The sequence below is a fragment of the Anarrhichthys ocellatus genome, unplaced genomic scaffold (genome assembly GCF_004355925.1).
Source record: "Anarrhichthys ocellatus isolate YVR2014 unplaced genomic scaffold, GSC_Weel_1.0 scaffold22, whole genome shotgun sequence".
NCBI lineage: Eukaryota > Metazoa > Chordata > Actinopteri > Perciformes > Anarhichadidae > Anarrhichthys > Anarrhichthys ocellatus.
Window position 1 is genome coordinate 1,844,809 of NW_022280052.1, and position 22,260 is coordinate 1,867,068.

Here is a 22,260-nt window from a genome sequence, read left to right on the forward strand (position 1 = left end):
AAATAGTCATAGTATAGTCTGTCACAATGTAGAAGAAAAAAGTAATAGTATAGTATTTCATAAAAATGTAATTAAGCACATTATAGTACGTCATATAAAGTTATAGTATATCAAAAAGTCAAAAAAGGCATAGTAAAGTAGGAAGTCAATATTCTGAATTTGGACTGACACAGATGGAACACAACATACATTGATTTTTATTTATTTTTTCATTGTGTATTTATGAATACTTTTACTTTCCACAAGTCATAGTTTCATCTTGTTTTTGAAAAATATATATATTTCTTGTCTATTTTGAGCAGAAGGAATCGTCTCTCACACCCCTAAATAGAATGTGGACCGAAGCCGTCACAGTAAAAGACAAACAGCTACACGAAGAACAACTGGTCGTTTCTTGAAATCACGAAAAAGCTTTTGACTGAATAGGATTTTGCTACTTTTGCCATCTGATTGGATACAAAACAGAAGAAACCCTCTGCTCAAACCACTCCACATACGCACAGACAAAACAGTTTGATAAATGTTCTGGCATATTGGCAGATTAAAAAGAACTTTACAAATAAAATGCACATACATAATCACAACTGTCACTGGAAGAATTAATATGTAACTGAAATAACAAATGAAGATAAAATGCCACGTGCATAGTCAGTGATTCTTCTTCCTTACTTCAAACCTTGTGTACCATCTTAATCCTTCCATTCACAATCAGCAACAATGGCAAGTGGCTCTTTTTTGTGTGTATATATAGCATATAGACATTTCATGAAGCATTAAGGAGAGGAAAGTAAAGAGATACTGCCCTCAAGTGCATCTCACAGGTACTCAGCTTCATTTCTCCCTCCACTAACAAGTTACTAAGTGCTGTATATTTGATTTAGTCGATTAATCAGATGCATATAGTTCTTAATCAAAGATTGTTACATTTAAAGAACCTAACTTGATTCGAGATTATAAACCGAACCACCTCAAACAATCAGAGGACCTTAACACAGTGCAAAGGATGACACCACATGATGTCTATCTATGATTAGAGAGACCAAACTAACAGAAGATGCAACTCAAACAGCATCTTCACAGAGAAAGTATTCTCATTTGTGTCTGGTCGCTTTGGAGGATCCCCTGCTCAAAGTAATTCATCTGTGGATTATTTTCCTCGGTTAATTGGTCTATAAAATGTCTGAAAATGTTGAAACATGCCCGTCACAGCTTCCAAAAATCTGAAGCGTGAGGTCTACAAATTGCTCGTTTAGTACGAGCGACAGTCTAAAACTGAGAAAAGCAGAAATATCTCATAATTGGGAGGCTAGAACCAATGTTTAGCATTTTACCGAGACCTAATGACAGAAACACAGTGAAAAGGGACATGGCTCACTGGTTGCTGGCTGTGATTAAAAGCTGGTTCTTAGTGACAGCATCTGCACATCATGAACAGAAAATCTATCACGGACCACTCCACGGCTAAAAGAAATACAAATCAGGTCAGTTTCTCCCAAAGTGGAGTCCATGAGACAAGCAGCCGACATCTTCAGCATCTGTATTAATGCAGATGTATCCATCCATCCAAGAAATTATCAACATGATTCATCAGTAATCCACTCCGTGTCCGTCACAAAGAGGACCGGCATACAACCGTGTGTAAGCAGGCTTTAAACAGTCCTTTCTCTGCTCTCCATCTGTCGAGCGATTATCAACCTCACATGATCATAAAGGCCTTTGGCGCAAATTATAAGGGTGGCCAGTCCACGCGAGGCTGACATTTCTGGCAATGCAGGGAGTTAAATCTCTTAGATACACTTGGAAGTCCATTGTAGGTTATACAGTCACATTAAGCATGGGCTAAGGTCACAAGATTTACTTGTTTCATACAAGTTTGGTAAACATAAAAAACATCAAAAAATGATGGCAGATTAAAATGACAGGATTAAACGTCTTTTCATGGCTGTGGAAGGTGTGTGTATATATGCGAGTATGAAGGAGCGATGCTTTGTGTCCCTCAGTTACAATGACGCTCCACAAGCAGATACTGATCTGGAGTCGGTTTTTGCGGTTCACATCTGGTGCCGAGTCCGCAAGCAAAAGTCCTTCCCAGAGGCCCGAACAGTGCGAGAGAAGTTTAAAGGTTGTTTTGTGTTTGGAACAGTTGCTGCATTTTTGTCAGCTCCTCCACCAGGCATTTGAATGTGATTCTCAGCTCGGGCGTGTTCTCCCAGCACCTGCGCATCAGCTCGTACACCTGTTGACCATGAATCGCGTTAGACAACAGGTGGAAGAAGTATGTCAAAGGAATACACTGCATTTGTAACATGTGTTGCCTGCAGTGTTAATACTGCAGCAGCTTTCAATTTCTTTGTCTGTGATCAAAGGTAATATACGAGGTGTTTTGCATGTAATAATGTTAAACATTTTTAAAGTAGGAGTGTACACTTTTGACCCCAAATTTCAATGTGCTGCGTTAAGCTCCCCGTTATTACATCTATATGAAGATTATTGTGGCCAAAAATGTATGTAACCGATGTCAAAAACACTGATTTTATCAGAAAAAACTGTAATGTGGCAGGTATACCTTATACACTTAATATGGTCAATATACTATAAAGTATACTTTAAGTCTTCATGTACTCTTAAGACTGCAAAACCACTGTAGGATTGCCAGTAATATTTCACGTACACTCCGAAGATCATCAGTATTTTAAGATCGACTTGAAACATGAAATTGTAAATCTTGTGTCATTCAGGGTCTTATAGAAATGATTGTGTCACACAGTATCTTCAGCTGTTCTTACTGAAACACCTGATGGTGCTGATGCCTGCTTATCAAGCAAACCCAAATAAAAAAGCAATTGTGCAGGAGGATGAATATTTATAAAGATGCCGTATCGAAGTTTTCTGAACTTTGTTAACTGTCAGTTATAGCAATCAATCACCTACTTCACCGAAAGGATCGGTCAGGTAAACCAACCCATTACCACCAGGTTCACTGCTGCCCGAGTTTCTAGTAAGAGATGCTCCTGTTGAGTTTTCTAAATAAAATACACCTCAAACCAAAACTATGTGTATGTCTAAATATCACTAGAGGTAAATGAGAACATGCTTTTTGTTTTATAGAAGCGGTTACTCGTTCTTCAATCTGTTGCTCCAGACTGACGGACAAAACTTGAAATAATTACTTCAGAAAACATCTAAAAGAAAGCAGTGTCCATGTTGTTATTGTGTTGTGTTGTTGATGAGAAGACTTACAGGCTCAGGACAGCCCTCGGGACGTGGCAACCTTCTTCCTTCTGTCAACGCCTTCACCAATCTGATGATCGTCATCTGACCCTGAGTTTTACCAATCATACTGATGAAGAGCTGTGCGGGTGAAGACAAGGAAGGGTTGAAAAAAAGAAACGACATTTAATAATGTTCAATACTGGCTCTATTATTCAGGTGCGAAACATGACAATAAAAGCCAGAAAAAAAGGGCTAAAGACTGATACAAAGTCACTCGGTCCCTGTGGTCCAAATCGAGTAGCTTTTACTGCTTAGCTTCTTTCATATCAGGCCCTTTTAACTCGTATCCTTTTTAACACTGACTTGGCTTTATTACTAATTGGTCAATCAGTATAACTGTGGCAAAAGGTTTTCATGATAAACGAAGCTCTTAGCGTAGCCACAGGCAGCCCATAGTGGAGTCTGTCATCTGCCATTTCCTCCAAAGACTGACACCATCTGCTTCATACAAATCTCTCTGTGTGTGTGTGTGTCTCTCTCTAATGCTATGATAAATACATTTCTTTATCTCTGCAACACCAGTACAATATGTGTGTTATGCGTTTAATCATCCAAACTTCCAAAAGTACCCAGCAAGCATTAGAAGCGTTCATTAAAAGCGTGTGTAAGAGTGAACATAAGAATGAGGGCGCTGCATACTGACCGGCATCGGGCTCTTGGAGGACTCGCAGTAGGTGATGAGCTCATACATCGTCACCCCAAAGGACCAAACATCTGAGGCAAGGTAGAACTTGCAGTGAGTCAGACACTCTGGCGCATACCTTCAAAAAAAATAAATACAACTGAGTGTAAGAGCATGAATACTTGTTGGTGAACATGCTTATTACCCTGTTGGACAATCGGCAGTAACGGTATATTGTTACTTAAATATAACGCATTAATACGTATTTCACACCTTTAAAGAAAAAGGCTCCCTTACAAATGTAATTCTACAAAGGGAACCATACACGGCTCATGAAAACGTCACAGCATAGTCTGTCATAAAAATGACTAGCTCACCAGAAAACAGGGCTGTCGTTTTCGTCTTTGACCGTGTAGTATCCCTCGTTTTCCTTGATACTTTTGGTGAGGCCGAAATCTCCGATCTTCACCGTCCTCTCGTTTTCCACCAGGACATTTCGGGCAGCCAGGTCTCGGTGAATGTAACTTCGGGATCCCAGATAGTCCATTCCCTGAAAAAACAGAAAAGAAATTGAAACACTTGATACACTGCCAATGTAACCTCTTTTCTGAGGTGTTTTTGGCATATATGCAATATATATATTTAACAGTAACCATTTGAAGTCTTTGTCAATTGTATCTGTTCATACCCTATCAAATCACAGTTTTGAAAGGCACTTTGTAACCATTATCTAAACAGGAAGGGTTGAAACATTTCAAACAGTTGGTGTGCTGGGTTAACCATCTTCATTAACTACATAACGGTCACTGATGGTACCGGCTGGTCCGAGGTAAGAAGCTGTGGTACCTTGCATATCTGGATAGAGTAGCTGAGCAAGGTGCTGAGGCTGGTCTTTGCTTTGTTTCTGGGTAGATACTCCTTCAAACTGCCCAGTGGAAGGTACTCCATGATCAGCTTAATGGCCTGACCACCTACAAACAGTATTCGAAATAAATGCAATCAGAGGCAGATACAAATAGAATAGAAGAGACAACAAATGCAACAAATGAAGTTCTATTTGTCTGAAACTGAATATACAAATGAATAATGTTCGTGTTCATTTTTGTGGATGCACTCTTTCCATCTTACCTTCCTCTTGGCAGATGCCCTTGTATTTGACAATGTTTTCATGGTAGAGTGCCTTCAGGATGTCGATCTCACGCGAGAGGTTGTTGCTCTGCTCCTCCCGGTTCTCAGGCTTTAGGGATTTCACCGCCACCAGTTCACCCGTTTTATCTCCCCGAGGATCATAGCGACACAGCTCCACCTTTCCAAAGTGGCCCTGCATGAGGAACGTGGGAAGAAATGGAAGTTACTCGGATGTTTATAGACAAGCACCAGCCTACTTCCTGTGTGTGGGACCAGTTGTTTCTCATCATTGCACATAGTCCTCGGGTTCTGCATCTGCTCTTGCATATAGCATGGACAGATAGATAGTATTACACGTTTTAGGTTATGAAGGATCACAAGAATGATTATACTCCAGATGGTTTTTAATAGCAGTAAGATGATGTGGACTGTAAAAAAAAGCCCATAAATACCAAACTACTACCAAGTAATTATAGATTTAATGCTAAATATTCACCTGCATGTAATGCATGTAAACTAAATGGCCAAGTTTAGAAAATTGTCAGTTTGATCATTCTTATGGATAGTAAAATCAGCTATACAGATAGACCAACGTAAATAAATCAGGAGCAGGTCACCTCTCCCAGGTCTCTGATCTTCTTCAGGAATCTCTTTTCAAACATAGTCGGGTCCACCTCTGGTGTCGGCTGGGGTTTGATAGAGGGGTCTGGAAGATGGAAAAATAAACATTTACATTAAACACGCCTGGTATAAAACTCGTCTTTTATTCAACATAAGCACACTTGCATCATAGGAAGTCTATTGTGGTTGACAGTGCCAACGTTTTCACCAGAATTGTCTGTGGTTATGTAACCGTTTGCGTGCCTGGTTTAAACAGAAACGGCTACTCTTAGTAGGAAATAATGACTCAACCTAGACTGGTACTGAATTACCATCAATAATAACTATATATAGTTTATTTAATAAAAACTGTTTTTTCAATGTATTTTTAAACGTTTTTAGGAGACATTTATTGTAGATTGATATCCTAGTTGAGTGATTGTGTTGCTGTCTTGGGACTTTGATATAAGGTCAATAAGGTAATTAGCTCTAAGCTTTGGTAAGACTGACTGCAGTATCCAATTCTGGGCAGCAGGTGGAAGAACAGAGTCTACTATGTTGCCATGGGGCCCAGCTGAGGGGGCCGATCAGTGATAATGCACCCAGTGAACTTCCTCATGAACATCTGAGTTGAGTAAACAACTCTCTCTGTCTCTCTCTTTAAACAGCTTACTGGGTTGCTGCTAGACGAGATAAAAAACATGCAAAACATTCAAAACATTCAGAAACATATCATATTCAAACTGTAGATAACAGCTTTGAATTCTATTCAGGTCCAACACAATTTGGAAACACAAGAAAACTGCTTACATGCAGAAACAAAATAAAGATAATATTTGCACCCACCCCTCTTTATGAAAATAACAAACATTGTATAGTGTGCAGAGCACACAAAACCCTCATACATACTCTTTTCCTCCAGCATGTCTATGTCTCTGACGATAGCCCTGAAGAAAGGCCTCTTCTTGGGGTCGTAGGTCATGCAGTGGGTCATCAGTTCAGCCAGCTCTCTGCAGTCTGGGGTGGCCAGTTGGCACTCAGTCTCATAAAACCTCTCCCTCTGCTCAGCACAAAGACATATGAATGAGGAGGTGCATAAAAAACACGCAATGTGATGATCGATGTGTGACAGAGGAGGTGAAAGAAAGTAGGAAATATTAAAAAATGTGGGATTGCAATCAGATTTGAAATAAAAGATTTCTTTAGATGTATGTATGATTGTATACATCGTCATACTACATTTTGGTGTGTGCCCTGTACCTCTGTGAGTTTCTTGTCTTTAAGGGGGACCTCTCCATTGTAGCAGATCTCCCACAGGGTGGTACCAAAGCCCCACTTGTCAGCTGCGACGCTTAGGGAGGACACGCTCTTCACACACTCCGGAGCGATCCACGGGATACGATGCACACACTCTGCAGAGACAAAAAAAGCCCAGGTTAGCAACAGTGGATCAATTACCGGTGGGTACAAATTTGTTGGCGTCTCCGTAAAAAAACAGAAGATGGTTGTTAGAGATGCGTAGTATTTGTCCTTTAAGATGTGAGAATGAGAACGCTTCCTCAGATACAACCATGTGTGATTTATTGACTTAATCTTTTTAAGAAGTGAAGAAAACATTTACTCATTGACCCTCTTACACAAAAACGCCTTCAACAGACCGAAAGATCATAATAACTGACTAAGTACATTTTAACCATGTTCACCCTGTCATCAAGATGTAACATATTTCTCCTAATTTTGTTATTTCACTTTATATACAGCATCATCTATAAAGGGTCCGTCTCCCCTCGAAAAAGAATACTTCCTATGTTGCTCTTTTTCGTCAAAGGGTTTTTGTGTAGTTTTTCCATATCTCTGCTTCATCCACATCATTGGTCTCAGGATAATGAGTAATGTATGTTATTGACCCTATATATGATCACTTTGACCAAACGCTAACTAAATATTTATGCTTAAAACTAAAAACACTGTTTGGAAGTAATTGTTAGAGCATGATCTCATGGATCTGAGTCAACATACGCTCACCATGCTACAATACCAGGAACTATGAAATCCAGTCCAGCTCTGACAGGCTGACGGGGCGGCTATCTGGCTTCATCCACTGAATCTAAAAAGCCTTGGCTTCGGGTGGCTGAAATATAGTCTGACTGGAAGACAGGCTAACTGATTGGCTGACCTCCGCGACTGGCTTTTCGGCTGCACAAATCCATAACATCAACTCAGGAGTGTGTGTTAGTGAGTGCATGCATCTCAGACTGGAACACAGGACTGACTGGAGGGAAAGAGGAGGAGGAGGAGGAGGAGGAGTAAAGAAGAGAAGAAGCAGTGGAGGGGCTGAATGGAGTGAAGGGGGAAGATGGAGAAAAAAATGGCAGCAGGGATGGATAACTGAGAGAAAAAAGAAAGACAGTAATGAATGGATATGAGAGCAATCAGAGCTTGCTGGGAAGAAGGGAAGAGCACTCCCAGTGGGTTTCTCAGCACTTTACCCACTATGTGTTCAATCAAATCTATACACAAGGACATCAATGTGTAACTGGAAGAACTGTTGTTCTGCAAAGTGATGAAATGTTAAGATTTCTGGGAACAATAAGGGAGGGAGGAGCATTCCCAGGGGCGTGCTGCGATGGACATTTCCAGAGAAACATTTCCAGTGTGTCCAGTGGTTTGCAGATCCATCCGTGCAGCCACACTGTGTTTCATATCCCATAACTTCCAGCTCTTATAGATGAACAGAAACATGAGGCGGCCATTTGAGGGGAACTGTGCAATCTGAGAAATGTCCTTATTATTGTGCCATTTTCCCCTCAACCCAGATATAGCTTTTACAAAACAAATTACAGTCCGAGAGGGAATGTGTATTGATTATGTGACAAATGTGAGTCCTATTGCTGATAACCTGAAATCCAACAGGGCAGTGTGAAAAAGAAGAAGCTACCATCATTATCATTATCATCATCATCGTCGTCATTAGACTCTCAGCTTGGCCAACAAGCTTCACAGTGTTCCTGTTTGCATAACGTTTACATGCAGTTGTGGCATTTTATGTGTTCTCATTTTGGTTTCAGTGTCATTTACAGCTGACTGGGAGACAAAGAGGAAGTTATTGTGAAATTTTCCATGGTAGCTATTTTGTAACCATTTAGGTTTCACATTTAGTAACCCAGAGGAGAGAGAGGGCGTGAGCGAGAAAGAGAGTTTATGAGTTTACTTTGTACTCACCCTCTCTGGTGAGTACTGTGATTGGTATTCCTGGGTCGCTGAGCTTGATGAAGGGCCCTCCTTTATCTGTGTCCAGCCCATCTCTGGCAAGCAGGATGTTTTTGGCACACACAAAGCCATGGACCAGCTTTTTGTCCTCCTACACACACACACACACACACACGCACACAAATCTATTAGTCCAAAAACAAGTGGGCAAATCTAAATATTTTGTTGAGAAAATTGGATCTAATATGGTGCAGGTAATCCCGAGGATGCATACAACACTCGCATGCTTACATTCCTACAGTTTGTGAGTATGTGTGTTTTTCCTGTCTCACCAAGTAGCTGAGAGCTGAGGCCAGCTGCTTGGCCACCTGGAACTTCCACAGTGTGCCAAGTGGGCTCTGCTGTCTCCTCATAAATAAGTCCAGTGGTCCGGGCTGGACAAACTCTTCCACCATGATATCTGTTCCACACAGACACAAAGAGACAAAAAGGTGTATGAAACAACCCAACACTCTCATGAACATGCACACAGTTCTTAAAATGCACTTACTCTCCTGGTGACGAACACACACTCCATACAGCAGCACTATGTGTTTATGAGACACTTGTCGCATCATGCTGGCTGTTTCGAAGAAGGCCTGTCAACAAAAGACAAAGATGACTCAATTGCAAAGCACATTACAGAAATGTTTCCGGTCTGGGAAGATTTAGAAGCAGCTTGCTGCTAATAAGTAATACGTTTCAGTATGGTTTGATGTTACAGAATGGGTGTAGTCCTCATAAGAACAGGATGTGCATGATATGGGATTGTGTCTCACCAGGGAGATGTCCCTGTGTCCAGAGCCCAGCACCTTCAGGACCACTTTGACCTCCTGGAAGGATGAGTAACCTGCATCCTCCTCCTCCTCATTCTTCACCCTCAGTGTGCCTGAGAAGATGTTGGTTCTTGTGCCCAGTCCAAGGTGCTCCTCCTGGTTAACGAAACAGGGAAAAATAGTTACATACAGTATATTAAACTACTACAAGAACAGAGCTTCCGAAACTTCTGTTAAATACATTCAGCTGTTTGTGTGTGTGACTAAACTGTGGTATGTTTCGAGGCTGTACTTTATTGTATTATATTAAAGGCGTTTTTCTCTTTTTTAACGGATTTCTTTTACCGAGGGTCACATAAAAGGATTTTCTAATAATTTGTCACCCTTATTTACATAATGTAACATGCGGCACACTGTACATTACCATCATATCATTGGGGCCAGACATGAAGATGAGAGGCTTTACCTGTTCAATCTCTTCCTTGAGAATGCGATGGAAGCTGAGCTGACTCTCCTGCATGGGTGTCTGAGGGGCCGGTGCTCTATCTTTAGTGACCACCAGCAGGTTAGAAACCTCTGCAACACAAACACACACACACATTTAAAGGGCCATACCAGGGTTTTTGCATGACGTTTTGCATTCTACAAAGCATGTATTTCATAAAGACATTTTCAAAAGACTGATAGTGTTTTAGATTCTTCTTTGTTCAAATCAAGCTGCAGAGACTTGACAATTGTTTGTGTTTGATAATCCCTCAACAGGAATGTCATGTCTGCTTCTGTTGCTGTCAAGGCCATGTTATTGTAACACTGTCGAAGAGTTTGGATTGATTTGAATAGTCTGCACTGCATTCACTCAACAACCAGAAAGAGATAAATAACTACGTCTATTTGGCAATGATGTGGACAGCTATCCAGGTTGGGTTGCCAAACTGATTCAGGTTATTCTTGTATGTACAGAGCTTTGTGTGGGAGGATAAAGTTCTTTGTGCTGGTTACCATACTATACGTGCTTGCGCGTCTGCATGCATGTGTCTGTGGGTGTCTAATGTTGTGACAAAACCAGCACACTGTGGTTTATGGGAGGGAGGGAGGGAGGGAGAGAGAGAGAGAGAGAGAGAGAGAGAGAGAGAGAGAGAGAGAGAGAGAGATAATCTTCACTCAATCAGCATCACCCTACATTCACCATCTGTAAAATGCAATCTGAGTTTTTATGCCAAACCCAAATACAACATGCACCCACGTATTACACTGCACCCACTCCTTAACCCTTTGAACTTATCATAGAGTCTAACACTTCAGCTGCGCACAATTTCTCAAACCATGTGGTCCTTTTCTCCCCCATCTGCCAATAAATACTTATATTGTTTTCATAACAGTTAAAAATAATGCATAGACCAAAAACAATAAGTAAAAATAAATGGTTAGTATCGTATTCTCAGTATGTTGGGATACCAGTGTTTTACTATCGTAACAAGAAGGTTGTATAACTCATCATAAATATCTCAGCAGTGAAAACAACACAGCACTTCAGTCTCATAGTCAAGCTTTATGATAATAATACAAACCACACAGCCTCAACGAACATAAACAGCTCAACACATCCATGCACACATGCACACATGGCTCCACCTTTTCCTGAGTGAAGTAAATACAAGAGTGCTAGTTTAGCTCCGGAAACCCACATTTACAACTTTCTTCCTCCCTGACACTATTTCACACAGACACACACATTGTTTATGCCAGCTTCAGTCAGTTACCCTCTGTTAGCAAAGAACACAACCACACACACACACACACACACACACTCTGTAAAGGGAAATTCCACTCTAAATCTTGTATGGAGGGAAAGCTTTGCTCCACGAACTACTGTGGGTTGAGAGGTTCATGTCTGTCAAACTTCTGACCTTGCCCAACATCACAGGTGTGGTCTGTTGTACGTGTTACCACACCCGGCTGTGATGTAGCGTTACACAAAACAGTGCATAGAGATACTGCACAGTGTGTGAACTTAGGATGCTGAGATTGCTAGCTGCAGGATTTCAGTCTGCTGTAGCAGAAATCTGTGGACACTGCAGACTGGAAAGAAATGCGTTTTCTTTTTTTAAATGCATTTGTTGTTGCGTCTTGCAATGAGGACCTTAGAGTCAAAGTATCAATTAACCTTTGCCAAGATGAGGGGAAATTATTTGAGGAATATTTCCTTCTCACAACCATCATAATAGACAGATTCCTCATATATAATAAATCAAGGGTGCACGTGCTGCAGGAAGGACAGGAAACATGCTGCCACACTGTCCTGATAGCTTTTATATGGACATATTAAGTATTCATGAATGAAGCGACTTGCTATTAATTAGTCAAATTACTCGAAAGTGCACTCGTCCTCGCATATCTACATTTTTTTTTACTGCGTGTCTGATGTAACATTGGAATATATGAAATTCTTGCTGTTATTATCATCATAGGTTCTCATTCATTCTGGCTTATTTTTCATTCCCTCATGTGCACACATCTCACCAATACTTTATCACATCTATCACACTATTTACCACAAACACTTAAAATAGCTTTTTACTGACAACTTGAAGTCATATGAACCGTTTTCTCCTTTGATTAAACAATGGTCTTTCACTCTCCATGTTAGTCGTTAACACTTCAGACATACTGATTTCTCTTAGTCTTATTTTCTATAAACTCCATTATTGCTGTTGCTCTGTAGTATCCTGTAATATGTGCATTGTAAATTGTTTGATAGATTTATATTTGAAACACAACTCGGCTTTTTTACAATTTTGTTTTTATGTTGTTGGTATAGTGTTGGTTTTTACAGACCTTTTATTTGTATTTAGGTATTTTTATATAATGAAGGTCTGTGCTGAGCCTTTTCTTCCACAGTGAATTTGTAGTACTGTAGCGGGATTAAGTTTACCTCTGGGCTGTGGAGGGCAGCAGCGCATCAACTGGAACTGGAGGTTGTCGGTGCGAAGGCTTTGGCCTTCCAGGTGCTCCAGCAGTTCAACGAGAGTGGCCCGAAACGTCTCAGTGCCGTACAGGCGGAACCCATTGGAGGCCACCTCAATCTGGAAGTTCTTATACTGACGCACAGGACGAGACTCACTCAGGTCGTTCTGGATAGATATAGATATAGATATAGATATAGATATAGATATAGATATAGAGAGAGAGAGAGAGAGAGAGAGAGAGAGAGAGAGAGAGAGAGAGAGAGAGAGAGAGTATTTTAACTGGAACATGACAAAATGACAAACATGGTACTGGAGGAGAGGTCAAATGAGCAAGAGAAGTAAAGAAGACAATTTTAGATTAGATTATATTTTTAGAAATCATATCTATACAGTTTGCTTCTATTTCTTTATCTGAAAAGGTTTCTATAGTTCTGTTGAAGCTACGCAGACACATGCAAACACCACAAACATGTTATTCAGTCCTAATGTAAATTGTAACATGAACAGTGGCTAAGATTACCGAGTGGGTCAGCTTTCTGAATGTGTGTTTGTGTGTACGTTTCCTCCCATACTGACTCATAAAAGTGAAGTGCACTGTTAGCAACCTGTCATAATCCAAGCATCCTGTAATCCAATACAAAACAAGCAGACTTTATTTGGTTTGGTGTTTCAGAGTGTGTGTATGCGTGTGTCATGCCCTCTGATTGGCTGAATAACTGACCTTTCAAGTACATCACTGGCATGCTAGACATTACCGTAGACTATGAAGACATGGACAGATTGCAGTTTCCTAAAACCTAATGAATAAGTCTACACTACCTCATTGCAGACGACAGTGATGATGATGTACTCGTATTCAGTGCAGCTCCAGCGCAGGATGTAGGTGCCCTCCTCATTGCCTTCCTGACGCAGCTTGTGGATGGCATACTCCGTGCTAGGGAGGAGAAAGCGCAATGAATGGGGGCAGTAATAATGCCATCACTTTCCTGTGTGCGTGCGTCAGTGAGTGAGTGTGCACCTCTCCATCTGTCCACGGCTAATCTTGCTGCAGCAAACTGCATAATTAGCGGGTTATGGCTGCATTCTCAAGGACCTCTCGGGGTTCACACTTTCTCAAAAAAAACTTTCATTGCCTGTGTTATACTGCCATTGACTGCCTGCTGACTCCTCAATCACTACTCTTAATGTACTCCGACTTTAAAATGCAGTGTGTGATCCCTGTGCAGGTAGGAGGCTATAAGTTATGGGCAGATGCAAATTAAGGTCAGTAACCGATAGTTTATGATAAATATGTGTAATAATATTGCCCGTGTCCATTAAAGCGTGGTTTATGCTTGCCGTAGTGAAGTCGGCGGGAAGTGCGAGCGCCAGAAAATCACTTTATTACTGCTTGCACACCGAGCAAGGGCTCCCCATGCTCTGACAGGGCTTGGCGTGCACCTCTGAATTTTTGTAACAAAACGCCCACTTCACGCTCTGGGCTTTTCAGACATGACTGTCACGAATAGTTTAATGATAAAAGCACTACTAACATGCCTCAGGATTTTACAAAGATGGACAATTAGTTTTTAAATACTTTAGAAACAGGAGTCTTAAAATCTACATTTGAGTAAATATTTTGCCAGCCAAATAAAATTGCTTACTGGATATTCAAGCATTGAATGTATTACAATGAAACGTGTAATACAAACATGTAATATTCTTTACAGGGATTGCATAAAGGCGATAAAGTATGTACATGAATATGAGTTTGGAGATTATTACAATTCCTCCTCTGCATTGAGGAGGTTGGTTTGTGCCGTTTTTGATGGTAACACGTGTTGCGTTCTTGCTTCTTGACAGTATTACATTTAGTTTTTATGGCCGCTGTCATATCGGATAATACTGCAACAAATGCCTTTTTACTCTGAGCTTTCCCGCCATCTGTGGTCTCTCGCACGAGTATAAACTGTGTATTTTTGAGGAAACAGGCACATGCGTACTATATACACATTTACACCAATAAAACTGCCAGTACAAACCAGATGGGTCCGTGGCAGCCGTTGTTGATGCTGTGCACCACTGAAGCAGGGGCCACCTCCTTGCACAGGAAGTGGTGGGCATCCACCGTCAGCCTGAAGTAGCCATCCACGAGAGCTGCGAAGGACAGAGCCTCAGCCCTAGTCGTCATATGCAACTCCTGAAAAGAGAAGAGACGAGGAGAGAGAAGAGGTGACGATCACAACAGGAGCTATTATAAAGCCACAATACTCCAGAGGGCTAGCTAAAAGAGCGGTGATGTATTATAAATGAAAGAATCCATCTTAATGATGATGCATTATATCACCATTAGTCAAGGCTAATAGCATGTAGCGAGAGGCAGGCTCTGCTTCAACAAATGTTGCACAAAGGGTGCTTTCACACCTGTAGCTCGGTTCATTTGGTCAGGACCAAGGGAAGACATGATACATTGTTACAAGTTAGTTCTGGTTTGGTTACTGTTCACATGTACTTTTTTTACAAATGAACCTCTGATGTAAATAAGAAGTTATACACACTGACGGGTAACTCGATGGACACAGTGCTCGTTGGCCTCACCATTCTCTTGTTGTCCTGTCTATAGATGGTGACCGTTGCCTCTTTGATGACAGCGTGTGTGATCTCATGGTAGTCACAGAACACCACCCAGCCTTCATTCGCTTCGATGTTTTTGTCATTTTTCTGTTTTCCATCCAACTTGTTCTTCTTTGACTTGCCCTTTTCTTTGCTGATCCCAGTTGACTATTTTAAAAGATATACAAACAAAATGTACACACACACAATTTATGAAAGAAAAAAAAAAACAGTATTTTTCAAATAATATAAAAATATTGTCATTTGAAAATACTGCAATGACCATTGCAAGGTTGTTTATCACATTTATACTCCACATCTCAAGCACTAATTAAGAAATACTGTAACAAAATAAAGACAATTGTACTGCTCTTCTCAAGTTACTCATTATTGTGGCCGTCATAATCACAATAATAGGAAATGTGTCCACTACGCCGTCTCATTACTCGAGTTGTTTTGTTGAACTCATTTACGTTCTGTGTGCATAGAAAATAATATCATAAACCTTCACTCGCTCCCTTTGTTGTTTGGAAACAATTAGCAAACAAGCACTAAACCATAAAAAGCAAGCACTAGTTCACTTTCTTTTCTGTAAAATATTAATATTATAAGACTATAAGGACTTGGAATTTCTGACTTGAATTAATGACTTTGTATTGAGTTTAAAATACTTTACATGTTGTGAGTAATTTATTTTGAATGCTCCTAAACTTTCTTTGATATCAGTATTGTGCTGACTGCATTCATTTTTACCTTAATCATAATTTTTCATAGAGGAAACTTTTCTTTTGTAGCTACTCAACAAGGAGATAATAATATTTTAATATACAATATTTTATATTTAAACAGAATTGTATTGTTTTTCACCAGAAGCAATAGTTATACAATTTGCCATCATATCAATAGCACATAGAAAAAAATGGATAATAAAATAAGACGAAGAATAGTAAAATGATAGTTTCCTTATAGGATGTTTGACAGTTGTTTGTAACTGCCAGTTTATCTGAAACTAGTGAAACTAGGGGTCATCTTTTCTTTAACACACACAGTTTTACTCACTGTAGCAGGCTTCTTCCTCCAGGAAATGCCAGCGGTGCCAGTAACCAGGACATGCATGTCATGACTGGTCTTCATGTTCTGACTCTGGGTCTGCTCTTGGCTCTGGTTACTGTAGCCTAGAAACAGCAAGCAAACATAGCAGCAAAATATAAAAATGCAGCAGCTTTAGGACAAAAGGACTATAGACAAATCGATCATTGGAAAAATATTTATACGTTAGTTAATTGGTTTCTCAATATTGTTCTTGGAAAATCTTTAGGAAAATTATGCAGAGACAAGTAACGCCAGGGAAATGTCTGAGTGGCTACTGGATGTTTACTCTGATCCTCAGCAGGCTGCTCAAACCATCAGTGCTGCATCTGTGTCGTCACACATCGGTTGAAAACATCCAGGGTATGGCCTACTCTGTGATAAGTGGGTTAATGTGACATGTAAACATCTTGTTCCTTTCACTTTTGGTTTTCACCATCTGCACAAACACCCACAATGTTTTAGGTATATTTGGATGTCAAAAAAGTTTTTTTAGAAATCCAATACAGCTGATTTAACTATTGCAAAAGGGCTATAAAAACAGTTTTGTGCTAGCTAGCAACTATATTTTTTTCTCATCATGCTTAATAATAATGATCAATTCAGCAATCCTTCTCTCTCTTAAGACAGTTTTCCTCTACTGTTATTACATCAACTACCACGAGGATTATACTGGTAGAAAAAAAAAAGATATTTCTTCATCATCTATAATCTCCTGTAATTCTAGTAAAACCACATCTCAAACAAAAACCACACTGAGCTGTTACACGCCACAAATCTGGCACATTGCCCGAGAACTAAATCATAGAAATAACCCCTCGTAATCTTCCAGAATTCTTACCATAGTAGCCGCCGTTGCAGAGATCTCCGTCCTGCGTTACACTGAGCGAGATGGGCTCAAACATCTCGCTGCCCAGGCCGCTGGTCAGGCCCTCCAGAGTGGCCAGGTACTTGATCTTCAGGTCGTACGCCGTGATTTTGCTGTCCTTCATTGTGCGGCGGTTGAATTCACTGAGGAATTTCTTAAAGACGTTGTTGATGCGGATGCGTGTCAGGAAGTTGCGCTGCTTAATGTTGCGGTTCAGTGACTCTGGGATGAAACGTTTGTAGCTGGTGGGATTAAGATAGAAAGATCGATTTATCAACAATTCCTCTCAGTATTTACGTCCTATGCTTTGTGCAAGTGTTCTGAAGGAAAAAAAAAAATAGTCTGACTTCTCAGAACTTGTGCACGTGGCCTGAGCACTTATCTGACATGGGACCAGGGTAGGAAATTTACATATTTTTTTGGGGGCAACTTTTGCCCCCACTGACTGAAATCCAGGGGCATTTTCAAAAAATTGGGGGCACTTTTTGAAACCTGTGAAATAACATTTAACCTTTGTTCAAAATAATAAATATACTTATTTAGGCTTACAGTATATGAGCAATTGTCATCAAATGGCAATAATAAGACTATTAGGCAGTAGTCTACAGATTCAAAGTGTTTTCTTAGATTTTTTTTAACAAAAAACAAACATAAATCAGACAATCATATTCAATTTCATTCTTATTTCTTTGTGGTTATTTATTGTTGTTATTAAATGTTTTAAACAACTATTAACAATTATTAAGTCAACGATGCCTTGATTACATATACATCAGTCATTGTATGGAATTATTGAGAAAAACATTTTTATAGCACCTTAAAATTTTTAAAAATGTGCCATTTGAAGGTACAAATTCAGTTCAGAGTTTTTGCTTAGTAAAATATCTTAATTGACTGAGTCAGGTATTATTCATTTCCAGCAACCCTCAAATCAAAGAATAAAGACACTTTACGCACAATTTAGGCATATTTTACTTTTAACTCACGAGATGCAGGTAGCATGTTTTATACTTAATGTGAATATAATTCATTTAATCTGATTTCCATTATGCAATATGTATACTTTGTTGGCATCTTATTCTGAAAACCGGATGTTCGTCTGAAGAAACCGGATGTTGTCTCACGTTAATCTTTCCGTTAACTTTCAAAGTCCTTCGCTCGCTCCCGATCTGCGCCGTTTGAATGAGTTTACCGTGAATTTCAGGATATAGGTGCACTACAATTTAAGTGTCTGCTGAGTTGACCGCAGTCTCAGGTCTGATTAAGAAGTGCTCCATTTTTTTAATTCGTTTAGAAAGTTCGGGGGCATTTTTTGCTCCTCTCCTAGTGATATCAGGGGCAAAATGATATTCCAAGGACACTTGGAAGAAGCAAGTACATTTCATATACATTTGCAGGATGTCATTGGAAGTGTGCGGCCACTATCATTCTTAAATATTATTTTAACATCTTAATCAAAAGTCTGCTGAAGTAGCACCATCCCAACCTTGTTAGGAAATCAAATGTTTTACCTGATTTCATGGGGAGCAGTGGGAAGGGTCACGACTATGTTTGTGGTATAGTGAGAGATAGCAAGCACAGCCATGCCCAAACACTCATTTTCTATCTCGTGTTGCTCTGTCTCTGAGTGGGACACCCGCAGTGGAATCACACCTGTCTGAAAGTCATGCTGGCCCTGTGCAACAAACATAGAAATATATATGTTAAAAAACAACAAAAACACACACATATAGAGACACACCAAATGCATATACACATAAAAAGAACTCCATTGGAAAATGACTGTGTGATTTGGCTCTTTAAGTGGCACTAAAATCTTGTCAAGATGACGAAATGAAGAGGGAGACTGATTAGTTTACAGGAAATTCAGAGGGATGTCTTTTCTTTTGAGACAACTGACAATTCAATGAAGTTGTATTTCAAGTTTGGAAACATTAACTCTTTCTGAGTAACAGCTTCTTCCTTTCCTTTTATATTTCAATTGATCAAAAGAATTGTGTTTACAGTGGCTCTACATTAAACTGAAGGGGTGTGCCATCTGTTGTTAACCGTAAAGCTGCACTTCCTGGTATTGTTGCATTTCCTCCTAGTTGTTGATGTTTTGAAACTCAACTGTGAACTGTGTCGACATTTGTGCCTTTTATCAGAATGCATTTTCAAAGGAAGAAATAACAAATGCAAAACTTTAAAAATGTTTTTGGTAGAGTCTAATCTTTTTAAATTAAGTGGCCAAATATCTATATTTCACATGGGAAACTATTAGAGAGCAATGCCTAAAACGCTCAAATGACCATATAAATACATATTTTTTTTCACCTGGGAAAACAGGTAGTTAAGAGAGGCAGCATCCAGAAGGGGAGTTCCTTCTGGTGTTTTCTGTGGGCTAACCCCTCCTCTCAGTTTACTGATGCAGTGTCTCCAAACTGGAGACTCTCCTTCAGTGGTACCATGCCAGTTTCTGAAATAAAACCTGATAGGGGAGAGAAAGAAAACAAGTCAATACATGTGCATGCAAGAAGGTATGCATGGCGTGGAAAGGCACTCGGTGTACACAGTGGAACAAGATACATGGACCCCAATACTAAACAGTTTTGAAATTATTGCCTGAAAAGAAGAAGGATGTTCTGTCTGTAACAAAGTAAACCTTGAGTTTGCATTGATGGAATTTTGGCCTTTGGTGAAAGAAATACCTGCCAGCAGCGGAATTTCAAAATGAAGAGATGAGCTTAATACATGAGCTTTGTCTGTGTGCACAGAGCAACAATACCACATGATGTGGTCTATTGCCTCCTGCGTTTTATGCAGTGTTTAAAGTGTAGAAATGTCCGCAATATTAGCATGCTAGCACACTAAAATAAGATATCCAACAAGGTAAACATTAGCATGTTGCATTGCCATTGTATGCATATTAGCATGCTTATGATTGCTGTGCCTAAGAACAGCCTCACAGACCTGTCCATACTGGTGGCACTTCCCAGTGTGTGTGTGTTGAACATTTGTTTATGCGTTTGTGTATATCCAGACTTGACCACATACCCTGTGTTGTTTGACAGACTGCACTACAGAAGGCAAAGCAATCTGCAGCAAGAAGCATCTACACACACAGCACACGCTACAGTAAGGCTAAATGCACACTCGCTCTTCTCTCCACAAGCTACTGTCAACGCAGAGCACAGAGAAAGAGGAAGTGCCATTGACACCACAGTTATGTCCCCCCCCCCCCCTCTCTTTGCATGAAATGCTACATAACTTGTCAAATGGAATCTCTGAAGAGGGACTTGATCCTCTTGAAATGAATCCAGTCAGTAACGAATAGGACATTGCTCGTCTGTCTCATAAAATCTTTCCCTCCTGACTTGTAACAATACTTACAAGAATATTCTTTCCCTCAAAACCAGGGTATAATGAGCAAGTTTAGTCTCCTATCGTTGGGCCAAGTATTGAGTTTGACTCTATCCTTGGCTTGTGAAGGTTGTAAGAAGTCAGTCTCACGGCCTTCTATTCCCTTGCTAATTGCATTCCATGCCTTTTCTGAGAGTACATTAATCTATGGCCAATTGTTTAAAACAGCCCACTCTGAAGAGATGCATACTTTACTAAACATTGTTTGAGGGTTTTTCTCTTCTCTTCCTCTTAATAAGCCAAAGTGATAATCAAGATCTAACGAACCTGTTGGTACTTGAAGGATGTTTCTCATCTCAATGAGAAAGGATGTTTCTCAACCCAATGCCATTTGTCATGTAACGATCTTATACGCCCAGAGTTTAAGTACAGCTGATACACAACAAACATCCACAACATTCATCAGTGTTTTCAGATAATGCCCAGGATGTTATGGTGTTATAAAATTGTACATAGTTAAGGGAAATTAACTCCCGATTCCTCTGAACGCTGCACTGGCAAGATTACAACCGTCACATCTTGTAAGATACAACCTTTAAAACGGACAGTTAAGTAAAAATAATCTTTATCTATACAGCACATTTTCTTAACAAGGTTACAAGGTGCAGTTATGACTTTGTTTCACTCATTTCACATCCACAACTATCCCGACAATCCTTTTTTGATGGTATGCTTTCTTGCTCTATAAGAAAACCACTTGAACACACAGGACCTGTGGATTGGTGATGGATGTGGGGGTTTGTGCTTGAGGAGTAGTTAGTCACTGACATCTTACAAATAGAGAAAATATTCTTTTTTTTCCCTTTTCATCCCGGTCCCCAAGAAATCCTCCATCACAGGATTGAATGACTACAGGCCCGTAGTCTGTGGTCATGAAATCCTTTGAGAAACTGGTGTTGACCCATCTGAAGGACATCACAGGGCCCCTGCTGGACCCCCTGCAGTTTGCCTACTGTGCAAACAGGTCGGTGGATGATGCAGTCAGTATGAGACTGCACTAGATGCTGCAACACCTCGACTCCCCAGGGTCATATGCAAGGGTTCTGTTTGTGGACTTCAGTTCAGCGTTCAACACCATCATCCTAGCAATACTCCAACCCAAACTCTCCCAGCTCACTGTGCCAGCCTCCACCTGCCAGTGGATCACTAACTTCCTGACTGACAGGACGCAGCAGGTGAGGCTGGGAAAAATCACATCTAGCACCCGGACTATCAGCACTGGCGCCCCCCAGGGTTGTGTGCTCTCCCCACTGCTTTTCTCCCTCTACACCAACGACTGCACCTCAGAGGACCCAACGGTCAAGCTCCTGAATTTCACAGACGACACAACAGTCATCGGCCTCATCAGGGTCGGTGATGAGTCTGCGTACAGGCGGGAGGTTGAACAGCTGGTCCTCTGGTATAGTCAGAACAACCTGGAGCTAAACAAGCTCAAAACTGTGGAGATGACAGTGGACTTCAGGAGGAGCCCCCCAACACTGCCCCCCCTCACCATACACAACAACACTGTGTCTGCTGTGGAGACCTTCAAGTTTCTGGGATCCACAATCTCCCAGGACCTGAAGTGGGCCTCCAACATCAACACCATCCGGAAAAAGGCACAGCAGAGGTTGTACTTCCTGCGCCAGCTCAGGAAGTTCAACCTGCCTCAGGAGCTGCTGATCCTGTTCTACTCAGCCATCATCCAGTCTGTTC

At 40.5% G+C, this 22,260-nt stretch overlaps 1 protein-coding gene across 1 annotated transcript; it reads right to left on the reverse strand.

Annotated features, from left to right (window-relative positions):
* Positions 1-313: 313 nt before the first annotated feature.
* On the reverse strand, positions 314-19,650 carry jak1 (Janus kinase 1; the record flags this gene model as incomplete). Its single annotated transcript, XM_031859583.1, has 22 exons — positions 314-2,236; positions 3,241-3,351; positions 3,917-4,034; positions 4,273-4,445; positions 4,742-4,866; positions 5,024-5,216; positions 5,641-5,729; positions 6,533-6,683; positions 6,884-7,035; positions 8,846-8,984; positions 9,166-9,293; positions 9,384-9,471; positions 9,652-9,804; positions 10,115-10,224; positions 12,581-12,779; positions 13,434-13,548; positions 14,636-14,793; positions 15,192-15,374; positions 16,266-16,381; positions 17,137-17,405; positions 18,675-18,838; positions 19,480-19,650. Coding segments are annotated over 22 exons (3,225 nt in total), but the record flags the coding sequence as incomplete, so codon positions are not given.
* Positions 19,651-22,260: the final 2,610 nt, after the last annotated feature.